Source organism: Arthroderma uncinatum (genome assembly GCF_011692745.1).
Source record: "Arthroderma uncinatum strain CBS 119779 chromosome Unknown scaffold1, whole genome shotgun sequence".
Taxonomy (NCBI): Eukaryota; Fungi; Ascomycota; class Eurotiomycetes; order Onygenales; family Arthrodermataceae; genus Arthroderma; species Arthroderma uncinatum.
Genome location: NW_022983863.1, coordinates 1725640 through 1748044, shown reverse-complemented (window position 1 = coordinate 1748044; position 22405 = coordinate 1725640). Strand labels below are relative to the sequence as shown.

General features: G+C 47.7%; 5 protein-coding genes across 5 annotated transcripts; 4 read left to right on the top strand and 1 right to left on the bottom strand.

Annotated features, from left to right (window-relative positions):
- Positions 1–2661: 2661 nt before the first annotated feature.
- Positions 2662–4652, top strand: GIQ15_00538 (choline transport protein; the record flags this gene model as incomplete). The annotated part of the gene is made up of 6 exons (XM_033547955.1): positions 2662–2823; positions 2943–2992; positions 3088–3284; positions 3360–3737; positions 3791–4128; positions 4185–4652. 6 exons carry the CDS (start codon positions 2662–2664, stop codon positions 4650–4652), a joined length of 1593 nt encoding a protein of 530 aa, XP_033408906.1.
- Positions 4653–5183: 531 nt separating this feature from the next.
- Positions 5184–6016, bottom strand: GIQ15_00537 (uncharacterized protein; the record flags this gene model as incomplete). The annotated part of the gene is made up of 4 exons (XM_033547954.1): positions 5184–5481; positions 5551–5669; positions 5739–5797; positions 5866–6016. The coding sequence occupies 4 exons, from the start codon at positions 6014–6016 to the stop codon at positions 5184–5186; spliced, it is 627 nt and encodes a 208-aa protein (XP_033408905.1).
- Positions 6017–6758: 742 nt separating this feature from the next.
- On the top strand, positions 6759–9308 carry GIQ15_00536 (PH domain-containing protein; the record flags this gene model as incomplete). Its single annotated transcript, XM_033547953.1, has 1 exon — positions 6759–9308. One exon carries the CDS (start codon positions 6759–6761, stop codon positions 9306–9308), a length of 2550 nt encoding a protein of 849 aa, XP_033408904.1.
- Positions 9309–11985: 2677 nt separating this feature from the next.
- GIQ15_00535 (uncharacterized protein) lies at positions 11986–12747 on the top strand (the record flags this gene model as incomplete). Its single annotated transcript, XM_033547952.1, has 1 exon — positions 11986–12747. The coding sequence occupies one exon, from the start codon at positions 11986–11988 to the stop codon at positions 12745–12747; it is 762 nt and encodes a 253-aa protein (XP_033408903.1).
- Positions 12748–16472: 3725 nt separating this feature from the next.
- Positions 16473–17616, top strand: GIQ15_00534 (MACRO domain-containing protein 1; the record flags this gene model as incomplete). The annotated part of the gene is made up of 2 exons (XM_033547951.1): positions 16473–17119; positions 17229–17616. The coding sequence occupies 2 exons, from the start codon at positions 16473–16475 to the stop codon at positions 17614–17616; spliced, it is 1035 nt and encodes a 344-aa protein (XP_033408902.1).
- Between the last annotated feature and the right edge of the window lie 4789 nt (positions 17617–22405).

Sequence of the window (22405 nt, the reverse complement as noted above, 5' to 3'; positions counted from 1 at the left end):
GCTACCTTGGACTCGGCAATGTTCCCGTTATCGTAATGTTCCGTTTTCCCCACGTTGTATATCCTAAAGGCCGCACCAGGGTGTAGATGGTGTGTAGCTCGGAACTGTCTTGTACACGAAGACATGGTGGGTGTCCCAGGCTCGCTGGCCCCGGACGTCGAAGGCCGCGGTGTGCCAACTCCGTAGTTCTCTTTCGAATAAGACGTTTTTCCGGAACGCGGTTGAGATCCCGCCACCACGGCTTTACTCTCTCCTCCAGACACCGACAGCTCATAGAACTGAGTAACAGTACCTGCCATCAACCCAGTTCGGAGAATAGCGAGTAGCCGTTTTAGATTTGGAATGCAGGTAGCCACAATTGATATGCAAAGAATAGCTTGCATCCAGATTGTTGGCATAACAGCTAACCACGGCCTCTCTTGTGCTGGGGAATTAAAGTAGGATTTCGATGTAACGGTCATCACAACGGTAATGGAAGGCACACTATGTGTAGTCCAACAGTGTCAGCCCGATAAACTATTTCTCCACATTCCATGATATACCGAGAATTGGCGGGAAGCACCCCCTCATGTTCAGTCCACTTACATTGTTCTCATACCGAAAAGGGCAGCAATTGCCAGTCGTTTAATCCGCGGAATTTGGACCTGAGACACAAAGATAAATGGCAGAATAACGAGGGCCAGATCTGTCACAATGCTTCCTACATTAAGGCCCGCATGCAAGGCATACTGATCGAGCCAGCATTTCTCGCCCGAACTCCATGGTCGAGGGAACCCGCATTGCAGCGAAAGGGAAATGACTCCAGCCATTCCCCAAATGCTTAGAACTCCGAGGAGAATGCGGCACATCAACAGGATGTTTTTCAAGGGCTTAATTGAAATAAGAAGTAGAGTTATCGAGGCCTTTGAACATGCTAAGGACGCAATAGCAAGTATCTGACTGGTGTATATAAGCTATTTGAACATCGAAACATGGTTAGCTGATGCCGATGGATGCGAAACAGTGAAAATGGAAGAGAAGCATGTATAATTTCTCACAATTTCAAAGTCTCTAATCGGCATATCCCTCACGGCACTGGGACTCCGCCCCAGCCCGCGCAAACATGCAAAGTTTATGCATATTCCCTCCGCTGTCGATAAACACTATGCCCGTAAGCATGTTAGAAAAAGAACAGCAAAGAAGCATGGGAGCGTAACTAAATTCAAAGAGGAAGAAATCCAGTCAGTGGCGAGGGGCCCCGTACAGCAGCAAACAACAGCAGCCAGTCGCTCAATGCAAGCGTCCTAAGAACCCTGAACCGCGCTATGAGTGTTGTAGTGACCACGGAGAAGGTGATTATCATGAATAGACAGGTTGATACGATGACCCACGGGCTATGGTTCTCGGGTGTAGGCTGTATAAAAGGCTGATAAAGCGGGTCTATGGTTCGTTTGGACATCACGATCCAGGAACCGAAACAAAATCTCATATACCCCGTATATGGTGCGAAGGAACAGAGCTGCTGGCTTTTCATACAGCTCTAGATGCCCTATAGCGGTGATATAAAGCTGGATATATATCCCTATGAGAGCATCCCCCCAATAGCGAATGAGCCATTATACCGCAGCGTCGGGTCGCTTTCATTGAAGCACATAAAATAGAGATAACCAAGCGGCGTAGATCCTCGGTTACGTCGATCAGATCATACATTCCAGCAATCATAGAGTTGCATTGTGCCTGAGCCGCGCTGCCGATATTTTAGCAGCGACTAGGAAAGGTAGGGATACAGCATATCGACTGGTCATTTGTGGATTTATCCTGTGGAAGGTGATTCCAAAAACGGGCAGTCATGTCGAGCACTTCTCTCCTCTGCTTTTTCTTTGTTTCCTTTTTCCTCTTGGGCGATGCCGCCTGTTGCTGCTGCGCAGACGATGCAAAGAGCTACACAGCATCACACGCTAGAAGCTTTCAACGGCGCCACTCCGCGAGCATCCTCCTCCTGCTGGATGCGTCGGCGCGGGCGTGTGTAGCATCTCCAGCTTGGAGTTGGATGGCGATCCATCTGATATGCCCACTTCGCAAGCCAACATTGAAGCAAAGTCGCAGACTGGACCAGTTGCCCTTGGCATGGCGTTTCCAACAAGTTTAGAGCTCGAGTTTCTCTTGGACCCTGATATTCATTCCGACTTGTTGCCCCTGAGCTCGAACAGGAGGCAAGAAGTCTGTGGTGTCGAACAGAGGCGATGGGGGGAGCCAGGATTGTACGACTATTCATTCTCATATAGACCAGGGCCCTGAGGTCGGGGAAAATACCAGTGGGAAAAGCAAATAATTATGCAAGGCGCGTCTCGCCGTGCGGGAGGAGATGTTACCAGTCGATTTGCGAGACAATGAATCTTTCCATGTTAAACATCCTAACTTGGTGATATTCTTGTGCTGTGAAGAAGATGGATCACACAACGCTAGGTCAAAAGTCTGCCCCCTTTCTCCATTTCTCTCCGTTTTTCTCCCTTTTCTTTCTCCTTTTCAGCTCTCACTCTAGCCTTCTGCTTCTTCTGCTGCATTAGATATTCCGGGGGGGGAGCTAGTACCTATCTTCAGCACCGATATCCCTTATCTCGGCCGCTTATTCGGCCTTAAAGAAACCGTTCTAACACGCCGTTGATAGTTCTATGTCTGAGGATGGACGGGAGTAGTCTCACCTCCTTAGACGGCAAGGTGGGCTATCCTCTTGGGCCGTATGGAGACGACTCAGAGAAATATATGAGAAAGAAAACGATGGCAGAGCCGAGAGCTCCAGCTGCTGCTGGCGACCAAGCCTCCGCTGACCAGTCGAAGGTCAAGGTATTTTGCTCCTCGCTTCCCTTTTATAGAGGAGGGCAACTATATACCCTCTACTTCATTGGATTATTACTTTTTTAGCTAATGCAGTGGCCCGCTAGCAACTATTCAACTTCACCCAGATTTTCTTCTTCTCCCTGACATTCATGTCTAGCTGGGAGTCAATGGGCTTGTATGCCTCCAAATCTTACACTGTTGCTCAATATCCTATATTCCATGCATGGTTATCTGCATAACTGACCCATTACTATGATTGCTTTTCTGCAGAAACTTGGCCGCAGTCTTTACCAATGGCGGACCTCGGGCTCTTGCTTGGGGGATTATTGTCGTCGTTGCCGGTGGGTTGGCCCAATCTGCCTCGATGGCGGAGATGGCTTCTATGCAGCCGATTGCTGGTGCCCAATACCACTGGACTCATTACCTCGCCCCCCAAAGGCATAAGAAATTTATTACCTGGATGCAAGGTATGCCTCATCAACGCTGAAGCTCATATTCTTTGACATATATCAAAGCGATGCTGATCAGCTTCTAACCCCTAGGCTGGATTACCTGGTTTGCGTGGGTGTCTCTTTTAGCCGGTGTTGCCAACACTACGGCAAATATGATTCAGGGCCTGGTTGTCGTGAACTATCCCAGTTATGAACCCGAAAGGTGGCACCTTACACTTATAATTTTTGCTATGTTGATAGCCGAAGGGCTCATGAACATGTACACCTTCTGGTTGATCCCGTGGGTTGAGCTACTGGCTGGTATCCTCCACGTAGTCCTGTTTATCGTCTTTGTTGTTGTCCTAGTCTCGATGGCCCCCCGTCATACCCCTGGATGGGTGTTTTGGGACCACACCTCATCGTCGGGATGGAACAATGAATTCATTTCATGGAACTTAGGTTTACTCACGCCCACTTGGGGGTTCGTAGGTAAGTTAACCCCCTAACACTTATCGAAAGATTTAGACTAACGTATAGTTAAGGATTCGACGGAGCTGTTCACATGAGCGAGGAAGTCCGTCGTGCAAAGCATGCAGTACCCAGATCAATGGTTTGGACCGTTGCGACAAATGGGGTACTTGCGTACGCAATAGTCATTACTATCCTTTTTACTATGGGTCCTATAGACGAGGCTCTAAAGTCGAGCTTCCCTATAATTGAAGTTTGTCGACAGGCTACTGGATCCGTGACGGCGGCAACTGCCATGGTATGTGGACTGCTCATCATTTCACTCGCCGTCAATCTCGCTAGTATTGCATCAACATCGCGTCTCACTTGGGCATGGTCGCGTGATGGAGGTCTTCCAACCTGGTTTTCAGTGGTAAGTATTCATTCTGGGCAACCGTGTATCTTTATCATTAATCTTACCCTCGCTAGATTGACCAAAGGCACTGTGTTCCCGTTCGTGCAGTCTGGCTATCTATTGGTATTGTCATGATACTAGCCTGCCTCAACATAGCCAGCACTACCGCCTTCGGTGCATTTATTGCTCTTTCATCTATCGGATTGTTCAGTTCCTATTTTATTGCCATAGGCTGTATGGTGTTTGCTCGGTTCTCTCGAGATCGTCCCCTAGAGCTCGGAGAATGGAACATGGGAAACTACGGTCTTGCCGTCAACATATTCGCCATGATTTACACGGCATATGTAACGATTTGGTTGCCTTTCCCCTCACTACTTCCGGTTACCCCACAAAATATGAACTACTCCTTGCCAATTTTCGCATTTACTACGCTATCCGCCATGTTATATTGGTTCTTGAGAGGTAAGAAACATTGGGGAGGTTTGAATAAGGAGGTTATCCGATTAGTAGTCGAGCGAGGCGAGTTGAACTTGATAAGCTAAGTCTTTATTGTTCCCATACCTTCCATTCCTGTTAATTTCCGCCTCCTTTGGCTTTGATGGCTGTATACTTTATTTATTTTGCGTGGAGTTTGAATAGCCTTCGAACTGAGTTTCAGGGTTTTACTTTGCTCGGTCTCTCCTCTCTCTCTCTCACCCTGTCTCTCTCTCTTTTTTTTCTTTTTTTTGATATGGCTCTTGTCAAGTAAATATTATTCTGTGAACTAAACGAGGTATCATTCCGGAATCGAGCCGTTTAGTCCACGGATACATGTATGGGATAAACTAACTCGGGTCACATCAAACAAAATCTCCACAGTATATTTGAGGTTAAAGCCTACAAGATTAGTTTGGTCGTCAAGAAGGGACGGCAAGAAGTACGGAGCGTTCAATTTTCTTGCTTAAAAATTGACCGAGGTTCTTAGTTTATATACGATATATCCAATAAGATGCCCCCATTGCCTTTAGTATTATCATCCCTTTTTATCCTTTCGGAAAACATAGGTAAGATTCGGTCAAGATGAGTGGATATCTTTACCATTGAGCTTCCTTTCTCTTCAAGAACTTGTTCAGGATATCCACTGCTTTCTCTAGAGCTGCTATTTCTGCCGTCATTGCAGCACGAGTTTGGCTCTCGTCTTTCCCCAACTTCGCATAAAAGTCCTTCCTGTACGGAGTTGCTGACATTGCAGCACTGAATATGGGCTTCACCACGAAGCTATGGTGTGGTTTAAGGGTGTTTGTATATGCATCTCGGAAGGAGGCCGCCAGCTCCTCGTTGGTTTCTGAAGCAAGGTTCTTGCTGAAAGCCTGGGCGGTGAAGTCAAGACCACTATGATAAAATTCCTTGTAAGTAATTTTATATTATTATGCCTCCGTTTCAAGCATTGGATAAGGTTACCGGATAAGCCAGACCAAACCCTCGGTAGCTTTGTGTTGCTTTGTTTTCAGCTCATTGAGAACAAGAGCCTGGAGGGTTTCGGATTCCGCTGGGGCAGCCAGTTGACGATCTCGGATTTTCTACATCCAATATAAGTTTTATATTGTAGAAGTATTGTAGGAGAGATTTCCTTCTGGGTGAGAACGCACCTTGATGTTTCCAGTCAAGTCATTCTTAACTGGGGTGAAAGCGACGGAGCCAAGGATATCTGGAGTCAGAAGATGATACAGTTAGTATATCTCTATGTAATTAGACGCAGTGACAGCCGGGCAATACCGAATAGTTTAACCAGAGACTCGGCAGCTTCAAGGAACTCAGTAGTTGAGATAGCATTGTCGTTGGCTTCGTCGATGGGCACGTCCTTGAAGGACCTCCTCATCGTATCAAGCCACGTGCCGCCCTCGGGGATAGCAACGGTGGAAGCCATGGTCAGTGAGTTTATTTCTGGTAGATTGCAACGATTCAATACAGCCTCGCAAGTACCGGGAAGTAAAGAAGTATGTAAACAAGATGCCCCTTTGGCGGGGGGTTTAAATCCAAGACATGTTCTGAATTACGTCAGCAAGGGAAGATCTGCAAACGCTGCAAACTAAAAGCTCGGACCATACTTTTTTTTGTTGATACTTACGTCATATGGAAAACCTAAAAAAAGGGTCTATTTCCATGTCTTGGTTTCTTGTTCTCGACCTCACGGCATTCCTGTGAGCGAGCCGTTGCGTCAACCTTAGCTACCAATGCTTTGCGGAAACCATCCTAAAACCATCCTCTCTGGACGTTAAGGCCGCCGGCCAGGCATGAGGAAATGGATTCCAGTGGCCCACCCGGTGAAAGGCCCATTCCAACAACCAGCTCCCTCTCTGGACCACAAGAGGACCATGAAACCCTGGAATGCAGTTCATTCACAGTTCAGAAATTGGTATGCTCCCTTTTGTACGGAGTACTAATAATTAATTGTTTCTAATTCTCCTGGCCAACAGCAACATGCATCTCCAGCACACCTACACATCACAAATCGACGTTTCTTCATAGGGCCGCTGCCCAAGGGCTGGGTGCAAAATCGCCGGAGACACTGGTATAAGGCATGTCTAGGGATCAGCGATTATTCATCTCGCAATCAAACATTTTCAGCCGATACTTCTGTTGGTTACCAGCGCCAATCAACCCGGTTCATGGGTAAATTTGCTGCCACAAGGTTCAAACCGAGCTTCCCACAACCGGACGACATCCAAGAAGAAGATGAAAATGAGATAGCACCCGAAGATTCTACAGGTAACGATAGAACCCGCGGAGAATCGGCAGAAGAACATCGTGTGGGTCCCAGGATAATCAAATCCATTGATGCTGCTCGAGATGTCCAACGTCAGGAAGAAGATATAGCCCAGTTTGGGTTTTCTCACCCAAGTGTAAAGCGCATACAGAATCAAACACGACCACGGAATAGTCCTATAGCCACGGGCTCTAGTCCAGTTGTACGAATGTCATCGGATGACAACGTCCCCGAAGCCTACTTCACGGCTCCCGACGTCGAGCCCCAACAAACTACTCCTCCTGCTAGGGCTCTATCAAAAGGCAAGAATAAATCCCAACACCCAAGGGTTCCAGAAAGTGGCGGGATTGCAAGTTCCTCTTCGTTGCCGTATAGAAATAGCTATGCTACTACCGATACATCAGTGTTGGCGACAGAAACCGGGTCGCAGTCGTCCCTAATACCCCACAATAAGCAGCCGTCCTCTATCTCCAAGAGTAGCAGGAAGTTAAGTGAAACCCAGCCAGAGGAGCTACAACCTCAGGAGCCCTGCGGCGAAACCGATCGGACCGAGGCTGAATTAGCAGAATCTCAACGCAACCACGGTTCTATCGGTCGTGTTATCTCAGACCGGGTCCGCTTTGGGGTGGAAGAGGGTTTGGAAAGTGGCCAAGGTCGCATACAGAAACATTTGGGTTTATCGAACGAGGCTAGATCGACTAGAAGACAGAAGCGGCAAGTTCGTCGGAATGGAGAGGTCTTGAGAGCAGAGAAGATGTTAGTTCGTATTGAAGTAACAGCTCAAACGGTACCCGACCTTTATAACGACAATGCTAGTCTCAAGATAGAGACACGTCCAGTGGAAAACTGGAGAGAATATCTTGTTGTTTGTCGGCAAGGCTATGACGAGCAGGTGCCATATATTCTTCAGTTCTACAAAACGCGTGTGATACCACAAGTCCAAGGTGCAAAGGTGAAGAGGAAATATGCACACGAAGTGAGGCTTGGTCAAGGACAGGCCAATGTGAACCTTTTTTCCTCCTTGGATAAGACGATTGTTCTGTGGCATCCAACTAAGGCAAACAATACCCATATTTTCATTATGCGGGCCCGGTCGGCTGCGCATTCAGTAGAATGGTATACATTCATTCGAAAAGCCTTGGGCTGGAAACAACCTTCAACTCTATTCGTTCACGTTCCCGACCTTGATGTCTCTCTTGTGCTACAAAACCCTTTTGCACATCTTGCAAAAACCCAACAGGACGAGAATGAAGGCGCCCTACTAAGTACAATGAGTGAAGAACAAGCCGTATCTTCAGGGATAATACGTACCTGTATGGAGACGCTTTCGGAATGTGTTGAGTGGTCCCAAATTCTTGACATTTGGACAAAGTCTGAAAAAATGGGGTTGGCATGGCGACGATATGACCGATTAGAATGGATTCAGGGAGGGAATGAGGAGAGAATGTACGGGACAATGGCAATGAGGACCTCGCATGACTTAGAGCTACGACCGAAACGGCACTACCCAACGTCTACTGTCTTAGAGTCATGCAAGACACAGATGAAGGAGCCCTCTCCCATTGAGGGGTTCTTAATTCTTCTCACTTCCCAACAAGGCACTCACAGGCGTTGGGGCAGAAATTTCTCTAAACGCCTTTACTTTTATAGCGAGGACCAGTATCTTTGCTTCTGCAAGCCAACTAAGGCATCTACACCGCCGGCGCCAAAACTTCCTACTATTCGCAATAGTCATGCGTTAACATCACCCGAAACAATCAAAGGCTCTCCGGTGATGTACCCGGTTGACCCGTATCCGGTTGAGGATGGTGAAATATCATGGCTACGTAGCGGAAGCAACAAACCGTATATCAAACACCGGGATCAGGCCGCGTTTGCAGAGACTCAACGAAACAAAAAAAACCTTAGCCAAGCGGAAGGGTATATCAACTTATGTCGGGTGTCTGAAATTCGAGCCTTGTCAGCGGTAGCGGGAGCGGAAGGTCAACAAAATGGCAATGGTGGAGGTGAATCTCAGAACCACGCCAGGCACAGCAGTTTTAGCGGTAGCTTCTCCAGCGCTACCGGCAACGATTCCAAGCAAGCTAAAATGGATCGGATCTTTGAGCTTGTTCTTGACGACGGTTTGGTGGTTAGGTTACAAGCGTATAGCAAGCAAACTCGAGACGCATGGGTCGGGCGAATGAATCAATTATCCACTTACTGGAAAGCTCGAACGAAGGCGGACATTACAACCCTAAAAACCGTGAGACAGCGTAACTTGGAAAAGTTAGATATCGATGAGGAGCAAGAGTCCATTATTGGACAGTTCGCCCAAAAGTGGGAGGTTGCACGGGCAGAGACATCACCCGAGCTTTTCAATGTGTGCGGCCCTTCAGGGTGTCGAGCAATCAAGGTATGCATCGAGCCATTTACCCCGTTCTCTCCCCTTAAAAGTGTGAACCGTAATTAATAGCTTGTGTAGAGATCGGGTCACTTGTACCGGAAACCTCGTAGACGCGGCGCATTTTCAAAATGCAGCGTCCTCCTTGTCGAGGGTCAACTGCTCATCTTCCAAGGCTCTCTTCGGACATTTTTTGGGGAGCAAGTACCACATACACATCAGACTAGGCAAACAGTTCTCGATTTACGCGATTGCTACCTATATAGCGGTGTCATTACCAACTCCGACTTACTATATCACAGCCAAACATTTGACAATAACCATCCAAGTCATAATTCGACACCACGTATATACCTTTCTGACGGTTGGACGTCTGCTGATGAAGACACAGCTACAACTTTCGTTATTTGGAATAATACCCGCAAAGAATTTTTTCATGGCGAGGAAGAAAGCGAAGGAAAGGGAAAGAAGCGGAAATGGAGACATGTTTCTCGCCTAGGCACCTCAGGGAGATCTATTGTGTTTAAGGCTCGAAGCAGAGCAGAGAAAAATTTATGGGTTTTAGCTATCGAGACGGAGATCGACCGGCTGCAGCAGCAGGAGGATATGAGAATCGTTTCGGACAAGTAACTTTTACCTTATCCAGGTTGCTCTACCCTATTTTTATCAAAACGGATTTCATAAAGAGCAATTCGAATTTTTGGTCTAGCGCAGGTTGTTATAATGCATTGTCGTTACATTGAGCGAGCATTTGATAGACTTCAGGAAAAAATAGCGTTCAATTGAAATTGTATATAGTATACATCATTGTCCTCCATTTACTGGATAAATACTACATCTAGTAAAAATACATGCTGAAACAATAATTAATAGGTATCCGGGTCATAAATTGTAACCGCGTTTTTATTAACTCTCATTCTTTGGCTCTTCCCATAATCGCCACCACTCTCAATAGGATCATCCTCATTCTCCCACTCCCACCACTTTAAAGTCCTTGACTTTGGCCGTATCACACACATGACCTGACCCTTTATCATGCTCATGGATATCGGCCCATAGGTATTACTATCAAAGGACAGGTCAGGATCACTAGCGTCACCTTCAACCCAAACGTGATTCCAAGGTACGAGTTGGGTTCGCTGTTCCTCCTCGCCAGACTTCGATGGCCGTGTAGTGACAACATCCCCTGGTAGGGCTATGATACGTTTCACTGAGAGTTTGCTTGGTTCGGCTGTGGAACTAGACCCACGCAATGATCTAAACACAATATCATTTAGCATCAGTTACATAGAAAAAGCAGCGATAGAAGAAACTACTAACGGGAAGACCACCACCATTCCTCTCTGCAAATGCAACTTTGTAGCATAGGTGACGTCCACCAACACCATCTCGCTATCAATATTGTCGATATTATAACCCTTGTTTAGATATGGTGACATAGATGCACCACTAATCCATTTTATGTCCAAAACATGTTCCCGGAATACGATGAAGAGCGCTAATCCCTGGATTGTGAAAAGGAGGGTGTCGAGTGCAGCGCTTCTGCGATACGAATATCTGGGGTGGCCCTTTGGTTCTCTGGTGTTATGCTTGTCGCTATGGCCATCGTTTTCCGTATTGGCGCCATTACGGTCAGATTTATATGCGGAGCTCTGATTGCGTTCGTAATTGGACTTGTATGTTTGCGGTTTAGGGATGAAATGCGAGGTCTCTGAATGCGACGCTGGTGAAGGATGGATGCTGCGGATGCTTAGCCTCTTGAAGGTGGGTCTGGAAAGACGGGAGGTTGGTATAAAGAATCCATTCAATAAAGAGAACATGAGTAGAGGAATCTCCCCTATCCTGTGGGTTGTCGCTATTGTATTGTCATGCTTTGATGCAGATGTTGGAAACTGATCCGTTGGATTATAGCATGAATGAAGTTACAGATCTGATAAGATAAGGAAAGTCTTGGCGTTTGTGATCCAAATTTTTATCCAAACGACCGACCGTTGTCTTGATATTCAACAACAGCTATAAACAGCTCTCTAAGCCAGAGCAACCACAAGGATAAAGGTACAAGACAAAGGAGACGCATAGGGCCTCAACTAAGGCCCTATGTATTGAAAATTAAGGGGCCTTATAGGCAAGGGCACTCCTAGATACCCTCTGGGTTTATTGCTAATAGACTATCAATAAACTGATATTAAACGCATCTTACATTCCCTATATTGCCTAAGATATATAAACTACAAAGTAGTATATATATATTATACCCAATTTTCACCAGGATGCCTTCTTTATAAATGAATTCTGGCGTGGTTGACCTGGTGAAGTGGTGAACCAGAAAACACTCCCCAATATATATCCCTAGTTAATACAGCCCTTATTCACATAGCATTATCATGTAATCAGTATGACTATGTGCTGTTTAGACAGACGCGACTTTATTCCCTTTTCTTGTCCTGCCCTCCTCCTTCTTCCCCTCTTTTCAGTCTCAGACATCTCCTTGACACTGGCCTACAGAAATAGTCCCTCAGTCCTAGCAAATACCGCTCTCAATCTCATCTCTCTAGTCCTTTCTACACTCCCTAAATCCTAGCAGTATATACTCTCGGCCCTGGTTCTTACACGGACGCGACGAGATGTAAGTACTACATGTCTTGTGCTTCAAACCCATTCTATTCTATATATGCTTTTCTTATATTGATATAGATATTATGATACACTACTAACAAAGTATATAGATATAATAGCACAATTATCAATGTCTAGCTCTCATATGCAAGCTGTCATCGTTAGGAGGAGCACTCTTATGAGCCTCTCTAACGAGATTCTTTGCATGATTGCAGAAGAGCTCAACACAATTGACCTTGCCCGGATTGTTCGCTGCAACAAACGTCTCAATACAGTAATAACTCGGTTTCTATATCGCTACAGGGTCAAGCCGTACCTTTGGCTGAGGCTCACCTACATCAAGCCTGGTCACTACGCATACAATACTCCAGTCTCATCTTGGCCTACCGCGCGTTTGACTCGCACATACCTTACCCAAACACCACTCGAGTGGGCTGCTTTGACCAACCAAGTCAACACCATCAAGCGCATGATTGGGTATAACCCAGACCCGCGCGTCTTTAAGGAACTGCAGGCCGGAAGCGCTATGGAACTGGCAGCTATGGTTGGCAATGCTCCTGCACTTAAGGCTATCCTAGATACTCGCACTGGAACGTGGCCCAGACGCAAATGGGGTTGCTATCCTATGCATCAGGCGGCGTTCAACGGTTATATCGATGCTATCCAGGTTTTGATCGATGCTCGCTGTCCCATTGATAAGAGAGATGACAGCAAAATGACAGCTCTTGCTGTTGCTACAGTGTGTCAGAAAGTTGCTGCGGCAGAATTTCTTTTGGCAAATGGCGCCCGCCGAAGTAAACTTAGCCAGGACAACCAAATTTGTTTGCATGTTCTGCTTGGGGAGCCAATACCCAGTGGATATAGCAGCAACAACAACAACAACAGTGATTAAGCAAAGACAGGTACGTGTGGCACTATCAATTCCCATTTTCATAGACATTTCTAGGATTGGTAACTAACTCAGTCAATCTAGTATCCTCTGCAATATTTACCATAAAGTGATGATCAGTTCTACAGTAGCTCATCACCGGTCTACATCTATATGTTCTTTTTCTAATCTTTTCGCTCTGGACTTCCCACTCTGCCTGATACTAGTTGTTTCTATATTCATATGGGTGGAAGATCGGAGTTGAGGTTTTGCTTCTGATGGTTCTTTTTTTTCCTGTCATGAGGACTGGCATGAGGGGAGTCTCACGCAATCCAATGAGGTCCAGTTACGCAGGTCGAGCCGTCTCCCTTTTATTGTGCATTTCTGCTTTTCTGTAACCTAAAAACAAATCAACTGTCAATTAAACATGTACCGCGTGCATTTATTGTTGCGGAACGGCGACACCGTTCTTCATCAGCCTGACTGCAATACGCCTCATTCGATAATAAATTGCACAATGTATGTAGTCTAGGAAGAAGCAAGGACTCAATCGGCTTCTCGCATGAAGGCCCAATAAATTCGATTCCATATACTTCTTCACAGTGTAGATCGTCGAGTCGATCCAACCTCGGGCTGCACCCCCCGCCTTTTTCGTTTCTTTTTCTTTTATTGAAAAGAAATTAAATGTTCTTCAGCCCGAAGGATGATGTACGACTTCAACTTAGTCTGGTTTAAAATATATATACTACAATTAAGAGGTTTGGTTCATGGTAGGCCGTTCGCCAACGCACTGCAAACTTTAGAGCACTTTGTATAGTAATCAAATATTTGGATTGAGCGCGTTCTGTTTTTAGACATGTGCTCACTTCATATGAATAATGAGTTAATACCGTGGTTTTGACTTTTGAGTACTCAGTCCCGTCACATATCTAACACGGCTTAGGAAAATTATCGTGACATGGGATAGGTCTTTTTTATTAATATCCGGGTGAGGACGATCGCTAAGGTCGCGTATTTGATGCGATGCTTGATGCTGACTTCAGAAGAGTGCAAACCAGCGCGTTTTAGGTTGTTCCTCGGTGTAATTGAGCCACATTCGATAATTCCATCTGTGAATAAAAAGAAAAGATATTTTATCGTAAGCGAGAGCAAGCAAGATGCATGTAACCACGCCGCCGTGTAACTACACATGTAGTGAATATGTACTCCGTGTTCCCGTTGCATCGCATAAAATACTCCTTTCCGCAAGGAGCCTCATTATATACTCCGTGTGGAATACGAAACATCCTTCACGCTTGGATCGTTCGGATTTGATAGTGCAAAAGCAGATCCAAAACTCTCTTCACCGCCCACGAGTCTGTGCAAACGGTTTCCCCGGATTCTTTAGCGACCTGGATAGGTGTACTCCGTACGGAGTACTCCGTAGAACCGTAGCTGGTGATGCGTTGGTAGAGCAAACAAGGCACAAGGTCAGTCGAGGATGCGATACAGCATACGACTGGAGAAAAGGATTTCGGCCTCCCTGTTGCCTCCTTATGTATCATAACCGCCATAGATTTGGTTGGTATCTGTACTCCGTACTCTGCCGCTGTGGTGGCTGCAGAGGCGCGCTTTTTCAGCTGAACGCGATCCACGACTGAGCAGGCGATGCTACGACGCAGCAGATCGGGAGCGCCTTACAATGAATTCAGGGATCCTGGTTCAAAGGCATGAAAGGTTATGAAGGCTATTGGACGACGTCTAGTAAATCGGATAACTAAACTTCCGACTTGCATCTTCGATATTCCTGTCTGGACAAGCCTAGTATTGGTTTTAAAGTAGATACTACACACAGTTGCCAGGAGGCCCCTAGTCGAGTCAAGTGAAAAAGGCTCGAGGACAGATTCCGGTACTGTATGCAGGTGCCACCATCCAGGGTTTTTCGCTTCGCGTAGAACTTTTCAGCTCTGGAAGACAAAACATGGCTGTGCTATGCCGTGTTGTCCCCCTTGAAAACGTAAAGAGGCGGTAGGATAGGCCTCGGTTAGTCACCAACGAACATCAGACATGGACAATCAACGGAAATGGCCGTTGGTCGACGAATGGATGCACACCTGCCTTGAGAAGTCTAGCTGCAAATCCTGAAGCAGGCGAGGACCGGCAACTTAACTGGTTGAAGCATGTCTGAAATAAAGCTGTGACTCCAGTGACTCCGCTGACGACGACCAGATTTGCCTTAAAAGAGAGCTTCTCATTAGACAACCAATGGTGAAACTAGAACTCTACCAGAATGATCTGAGCTGCCGTGTATACGGATTGACATGGTCCCTCAAAAACTCCACCAGCTGAGGAGCTTAACCCAGGCCCTTGATTCCTCGGGAGCAGAGCAAAATGCCTCGAGCATGTGTTAAGAAGCATATCATGTAAGAAGAAGGGGGAGGGAGGGTAAAAAAAAAAAGGGGGTCGTCGAACTCGTCTGATTCGAGGAGACGAGTCGGACATCGTGGAAGCGGATAATATAGTCCGCGATATTATTAACGCCTCCATTGGGAAAGTATTGCCAGGCGAGTCAGGTAAGTACTCGCTTGGGGCCCGGCTGCAGTGGACGCATACCACGCTGGCAGGGCAGGTTTGGTCGAGCAGCGTCCCGAAAGAGGGCAGCAGGGAGGGAATCCTCACCCGCATGCGTCGATGGCCTGAACGAAATCGTTAGTCTGGCGAGCGTGCAGGTCAAGTCCAGCCGGGGGAGTAACCTGTATTAGAGAGCCGTCTTATTATCAGGGAAGCCGGCTCCACTTGGTTGGATGTCCGCTCCGGAGGCGTCTTAGTATCTGCACTTATATACGCCCTGTCACCTCACCCTTGCGCACTCTTTCTCCAGACGAAGCGCCAGACCTCATCCAGCCTGGTGCCAACGGTTGGTTCTAACTTTCGGGTGAACGACCACAGCCACGCATCACGATCCACAGCAGGCGGTGGATCGCCGTGTGGGGGAAACTAGTAGGACTGTATACTACTCCATAGGCCTCTCCGTATCTACGTCAGAAAAGGGGCCGATGCCTACCCATATCACTTAGCCGTTTGATATAGCGTTGGGAGGCAGGGTTTCAACTGAAAATAAAAGCTTCTTCCCTGATGTTTGCCTTTGAGATCCATCAGATCTACCCTAGGCCTGGGAACCAGTCTCTCCGTACTAGATAGGGATTCAAACTCCGATCCTGAGTCCAGCTGGATAAGTCAAGTCAACATAGATAAGTCAACATAGATAAGTCAGCATAGATAAGTCAGCATAGATAAGTCAGCATAGATAAGTCAGCATATAAGTCAACACAGATAAGTCAACAGACAAGTCCAGCAGCTAGATAATAGAGACAGTGATATGTTAGGAGTAGCTGGGTGTTGTATGTATATTTTGTATCGGTGATATAAAAGTCCGTTCCGATATAAAGTAGTCACGTGCATATATCCCCACCAGAGCTTGAGCAGCTTCAAGTGAACAAAAAACTGAGCTTCACAAGAAGAAGAAGAACAGGACAAGAGACGCAGGCAGCAAGATACAACTGGTTGATGGTGCAAGCCAGGACATGCATGGATGACAGCCAGAGCTGCTGATTAGTCCCTGGAGACTTACCTTCTGCTCTCAAACGTCATATCTCAAACCCTAAACAATTATTCTGCCTACACTGCTACAGCTAATAAACGCCCTGCCAGCTCTCAGAGTTAGACGTGCAAGAATAAAAGGAGGGAAAAGAAGAAGAGGAAGAATAGAGATGGCGTCTGCTATCCTCCCGCTAGGAGAAATCCCGACCTTGTCTCTCCTATATCGACTCAGACATCTGGCACCTCCAGCTACCCCGCGTGTCTCCACGGCCTCACAGCAATTCAACGATACCATCAGCCATGTAACCCACGATATCACCAGATTAGAAGTCGACTGCATCGTGAATGCCGCGAACGAATCCCTTCTCGGTGGCGGCGGGGTCGACGGTGCGATCCATCGAGCTGCGGGCCCAAACTTGCTCCGTGAATGTCGTACGCTTGACGGCTGCCAGACCGGCGATGCAAAGATCACCGATGCGTATCGATTGCCTTGCAAAAAGGTCATTCATGCTGTGGGACCGGTATATGTGATGGAAAGGTTTCGTGGAGGGTCTGGTCGGGGCGATGTGCGTAGGCCAGAGATGCTGCTGAGAGGCTGCTATCAACGCAGCTTGGAGCTGGCAGTCGCCAATGAGGCGAAGAGCATCGCGTTCTCGTCGATCAGCACGGGAGTTTATGGATATCCAAGCGTCGAGGCTGCAGCTGTGGCGATCAAGACGGTGAGAGAGTTCTTGGAATCGCATCCAGACTCGCTGCAGAGGGTGGTCTTTTGCACCTTTGAGAGAAAGGACGTCAAGGCATATGATACGCTCCTCCCGTACGTATACACACACATACATACCTTGTCCTTTTACTTTCTCCATTTCGGAGTATTCCATCATTGATTGGTATATGCTCCAAAAGCTAATGTCATGGATTACCTATAGCCAATATTTCCCTCCCACTGAGCCAGATCTTCCCCCTTCCTCGACATCTAAGACAACGACAGGGACAAAACCAGAAGAAGTAGGAGGTCCACACGCCCCCGAGATCCTCGCGGCCAGCCTTCCTGATGCGCCAACTTCTGAGCCGGTGACTCAGGACGGCGGTGGTTCCACGGCTAAGAAGGCTAAGCTGTCTCCCGACAATAGCACAATCACAGCCCGAGATCTGGAAGATGACGATGATTGGGAAAAGGTGGACCAACCAGTGAACACCAAGGAGAACCTCGAGGACGATCCTGTAGAAGTTGACAACGGTCCAACAGCAGCAGACGTTCAAAGTGTTTCTAGTGCCGCCGATCTCGAGTCTTCCCACGAAGGAAAATTCAGATAAATCCATTCCTGACATGAACAAGCTGGGGGTTACTTTTTCATTATTCGATCCAGTCACCAACCCTTGTACCATCCATCCTTCCCCATCACGTCCTTCCCTCTTTCTATTTTTCTTTTTCGTTTCTTTTCTTCTCTCACAATGTGATATGATACAACGAGGTGAACGTACTCCGGAACGCGGATTTGGCTTGGGGATTCTGGTTTGATTGGGCCGTTTTTGCTATCAGATAACATACATGCGTGTTTCCCCAAATAATACACAGAGAAACGGGCTTTAAATTGACATGTTTCTTTTCGGTTTCTTTATCGGGCCAATCCACTCATGCATGCTAGTCAGGGGCAAGCATAGCCTAAATCCCCCCCCTCAAAGATCGTCAAGCAATGAAACGGCCGGACCATCCTGCACCCTTACATATATGTATGCATTATCTGTTATTTATTGAGGTCCGAAGGTCCGGGCGGAAGGTTGTAGCGGTGCAGGAGTGAGTGGCTAGGCGTTCTCCGTTATCTACATTATTGCTCTATAGCGTGTGCTACTACTGCACTACATCGATCGCCTCACACCCATGGAACGGGGTTTTACCAGCACCATGACAATAACAGCGCTACTTTCCGCCGATTCCGATTTATCGATTCCATAAGGTATATGCCCGATTACTCAGGTATATGGTACAATTTGAGTCCGACCCATCCAGAGCCAGGCTGAAACAGGAAGCTCGAAACAAAAAACAAAGAAGGGAGAGAAAGGGAAAAAAAATCATGCTCCGGAGATTTTTCTCTTTTAAGACGCTTAAACGGGGTAAGTCTATATCGGGGGTGTTAATCAATGAGATACAGTTCTTAGCTAATAACAATAATAATGTGCGCAGCAAAGAGAGAAGAAACACAGGAAGTTTTTTACGGTTTTATGGATATTAGTTATGGTTTCGTTTTCGTTTTGAAGATGAGATGAGATACGATTCACAAGGATTGCAAGTGCAAATCCCGATCATCGGATGGTGCTACCGAGACAAGCCAGGAGCCTAGCAAATGATAGCACTGGAATGACCAGTGTCTCTATTCCCTGCTTCATAAAAATTTTTTATGATGATATGCCTCGGGGACTGCTTCGGCTCGGATTTCGCTGGCGAAAAGTGAAAGCGGGCGGGAAAGGCAAAAGAAAAAAAAAAGGGCACAGAAAGGGGACAATGGTCTGGCAAATCCCGAGAGTAGCGGGTGTATAAAGCGTCCAGCGTGATCGAACTGAGAACGGTTCTGCAGAGTCCTCTTCCCCGTCCCCTGCTTGCGCGGTAGGCGCTCTAATTTAGGGGGTTTACTTGGTTGTGCATGTGGCTTCCCCATGTCTAGCTTCGCTGTTGGAGAACCAGGGAACACGAGACGGGATGGTATTTTGCAGCAACCTAATCTAGGTACGCGATGGTATTGGTGGTACGTCGAGGGACGAAATGCGATGCACCCGAAGCAGGAGACGCAATATATATGCGAAAATGCACATTGGTCAAAGCTGCTGTTTCGGGCTATATGTGCAGGATTGACGAGTTATGCTTCATGCGAGAGGGAGCTCTAGACTTTCGATGCAGCCAGATAAGCAACGGGCGGGCTGGTGGTAGTACATCAGCTCTCGAGAAGAAAAGCTTGGAGCTAACATCTTGCATGAAATCTGACTGTTCCATCACACCAGCAGGGATGATGGCCATGTCGGAAACATGTGGGAAGGGGGAAGGGGAGATTGCATCCATCGCGTATGTATAAGAAATCGTTGGAGGGGAGGCTATTTGTAAATCAAGATTTCCTGCTCGTGGCTATGACGATAACGTAAGTAACGTACCGGTGTATATGCGAGGATCATTCGGCTATTGGCAGGGTTCGTCTCTTCGTCGACCAAGTGGAAAAGCCGCTTGATGTTTATAATATGTGTATACATATATGGCCGGCTAATCCCTAAGCAGTATGCCCTCCGCCAATAGTAGGGCCGATATAGGCAGATTTTTCGACGAAGCAGAATAGGGGAAAGAGCAGATTATAGCCCAAACCCCTGCCGTTAACACAAAGAGCCGGCGAGCTTTCTTACGCTCTTCCTCCTCGCCTCGCCCGTTAGGCAAAAGAGGTTGAAACCAAAACGGGCGGCAGCGCAAGATGACCGTTGGGATGGACATGTCACTTTTTTTTTTCTTTTCTGGCTCTTCCCATTCTCCACCGGTCTTTGTGTCCTTTTGACGCATGACGACATCGTCGCATGCCCTTTCATGCGGCAATAGGGATGGGGATCATGGATTGGGGAGGCGGGAATGATCCCTAGAAGCCCTTGGCAGGCTCCAGCCGTTGACGTCGAATGCAGGCAGGGCCTCTGCATCTCTGCATCCTGGGACCCGAAGCAAGAGAGTTACTCCGTGCATACGTAAAGAAATGTGCATGGCGAAAGCAGGTTTGAGGTGTAAGATTACATTACTTCTGGAACCACGTCGAGCCCGCTGGTTCCTTGTTCGAAGTTCTCTCGTTCTCGTGTCCTGGCGATGCGTTCGTCCTCCGATCCGATGGTGGGTATACAAGGCCATCTCGCTCAGATTCCCCCTTGCTCACCTGCCAGATTGGTGAGGCGGCCTGTTGATCAGGTTTAGTGGTATGGAGTAGAAACGCCGGGTGGATGTTTTTGCTGCTGTAGCCCGATCGATCGTATGTTCCGATCTAAGACAGTAAAGTTAGTCCGCAGTAGCGCATTTTATCCTCTTTGCCATCCTTTCCCTCTCCATAAAATTAACAGCAAACCCTGTTATATATAGAGTGGTTTGGCCTCCCTATGACAAAGTCCGAATCGGAACAGACGCATGGAGGGAGGGAAGGTTGTGTATATGTGACAATAGCAATCTCAGATCTGGCCTGTTGTCTGCACCTTCAATCTGCCTCCCGTCGGGTACCACCTCGATCTCGGTGTAACCTCGTCCATCTCGCGTATGTGTCCGTACGATGTACGATGGAAGTACTCCGTACTAACGGCGTATAAATTGTCGACTGGCCTGGGGGGCAGCCATGGTTCAAGAAAATCCCGAGTGCCTGGATTTTCATTCCACTTGGGCGATGGCTTAGCTGTATTTTAGCCCGGCATTACAACATTGCAATATGTAATCTGTCTCACCCGAGGGGGCTGTTGTGGCATGCTGTTGTTTGTTGTTTGTTTGGGTCCATCTTGCTATTGGCATCCCGGCTGGCAACTTGGATCCAGATATTCGGCTTCACCTCTTATTGTTACACTTCCATTCTACTAGTTTAGTTCGGCTCGGTTTTGGTGGATGGGGTGGAAGGGGGCGAGCAGGGGAGAATCTTCCGAGTGAAGATTTCAGGCCTGTCGTATATGCGAGTGTTCGACTTCGTCCTGGCCTGCTTGCTGATCGCTGGAAGGCATCAGTCAGAGAAATGTGTCCTTTCGTGACAGCTTCTTGATCAGCGGCTCAATCCACCCGTGTCCCTTTTCCCACCCCTTCGATGCCCCTTTTCCCACGGAGTCGAGCCGTATCCGTGTCTCAGAGGTTCTCTCTGCACAGGTTTGCGTTGATCGAGCGGCTCAACCGGTGTTCATAACAGCGAAGAGAGCATCTCTTGTCGTAGACGCTATGCCCGCGCATCCACGCCACATCCGCCTTCCATCTGGCCGGATTGCTATCGTGCATGGACAATCAGCTAGTGCTGTATTTCACCGTGTATCTGTATAGACGCCGTATATTAGGCAGGCCCCTTCGATCGTGCTCCCGCTGAAGGGTGCAAGGCCCTGCTTCGAGGGCCTCGTATTCGATCCCTGCTAGGGGCAGAGGGACCCTAATCTCGATGGTTCGCGGGCCGGATTCCCGATCTGTCTTTGCATCCATCTGCCTCCATATCATCACCGTTTCTCCCTGCCCCGTCCCAAGCATGGCCAGGAACCTTCGTCCCGTTGCCCAAAGCAGGCGGTGCTAAGGTCAGGGGGCCACCACGCCATCTGCTGCTTTGCTTTTTCCTGCGTGCTTGCAGCTTGCCTTGTCCCACTGAAGCATGAGCGTGAGCGTGAGCGCGAGATCTGATCTATCTGCTCGTCCACGCCACCGCATCGTCATGTGCGGCCGTCGTAGCATCGTAGCATCGCCGGCTTCATCTTCTCTCTCTCTTCACAACCAGGATCGTAAATCCCCGACGCTAGGCCCTGTGAGCTGGCCGTCCAGGTCGCAAAAAACGTGTCTCTGACTGCTAAAAACGACCGCTCTCCACTGCGACTCTTAAAAAAAGATCCTATGCATATATCAAGTCTGTATACACATGTGCCAAACCTTCCAGGATGTAGCCCCGTACTGTAAGGGCAGACGAAACGGTGTAATATCCGGTCATATTAGTTAAGCATTCTTCTCTATCACTACTTCTCTATCACTTTACTTCTACCTCCTTCTACCACTTTACTCTCTTCTACTTCTACCGCTTCTTCTCTACTACTTCTTCTCTCCTCCTCCTCGTCTATACCTCCTCCTGCATAGAAAAACAAAGCTGCAAACCCCGAAGCCCGACAGCTCAAGCAGTTTGCCTTGCATAAGTTTAGCCGGCACAGAGCAGACAGAAAAAGAATGGTTTCCGTGTGTGCGAATCTGATATCCGATCTGATCTGAACCCAGCCCGCATCAACCCTCGCACGCGAAGAGATCCGTTCGTACATACGATAGAGCGATCTTGTGCGCCCGTCGCCCCCTCATTCATCGTCCTGGCTGCTGGATTGGCTCTCTGCGTCCCTGGATCTGGCCAAGATCCAGCCCGTCGGCCAAATATTTGGCTAC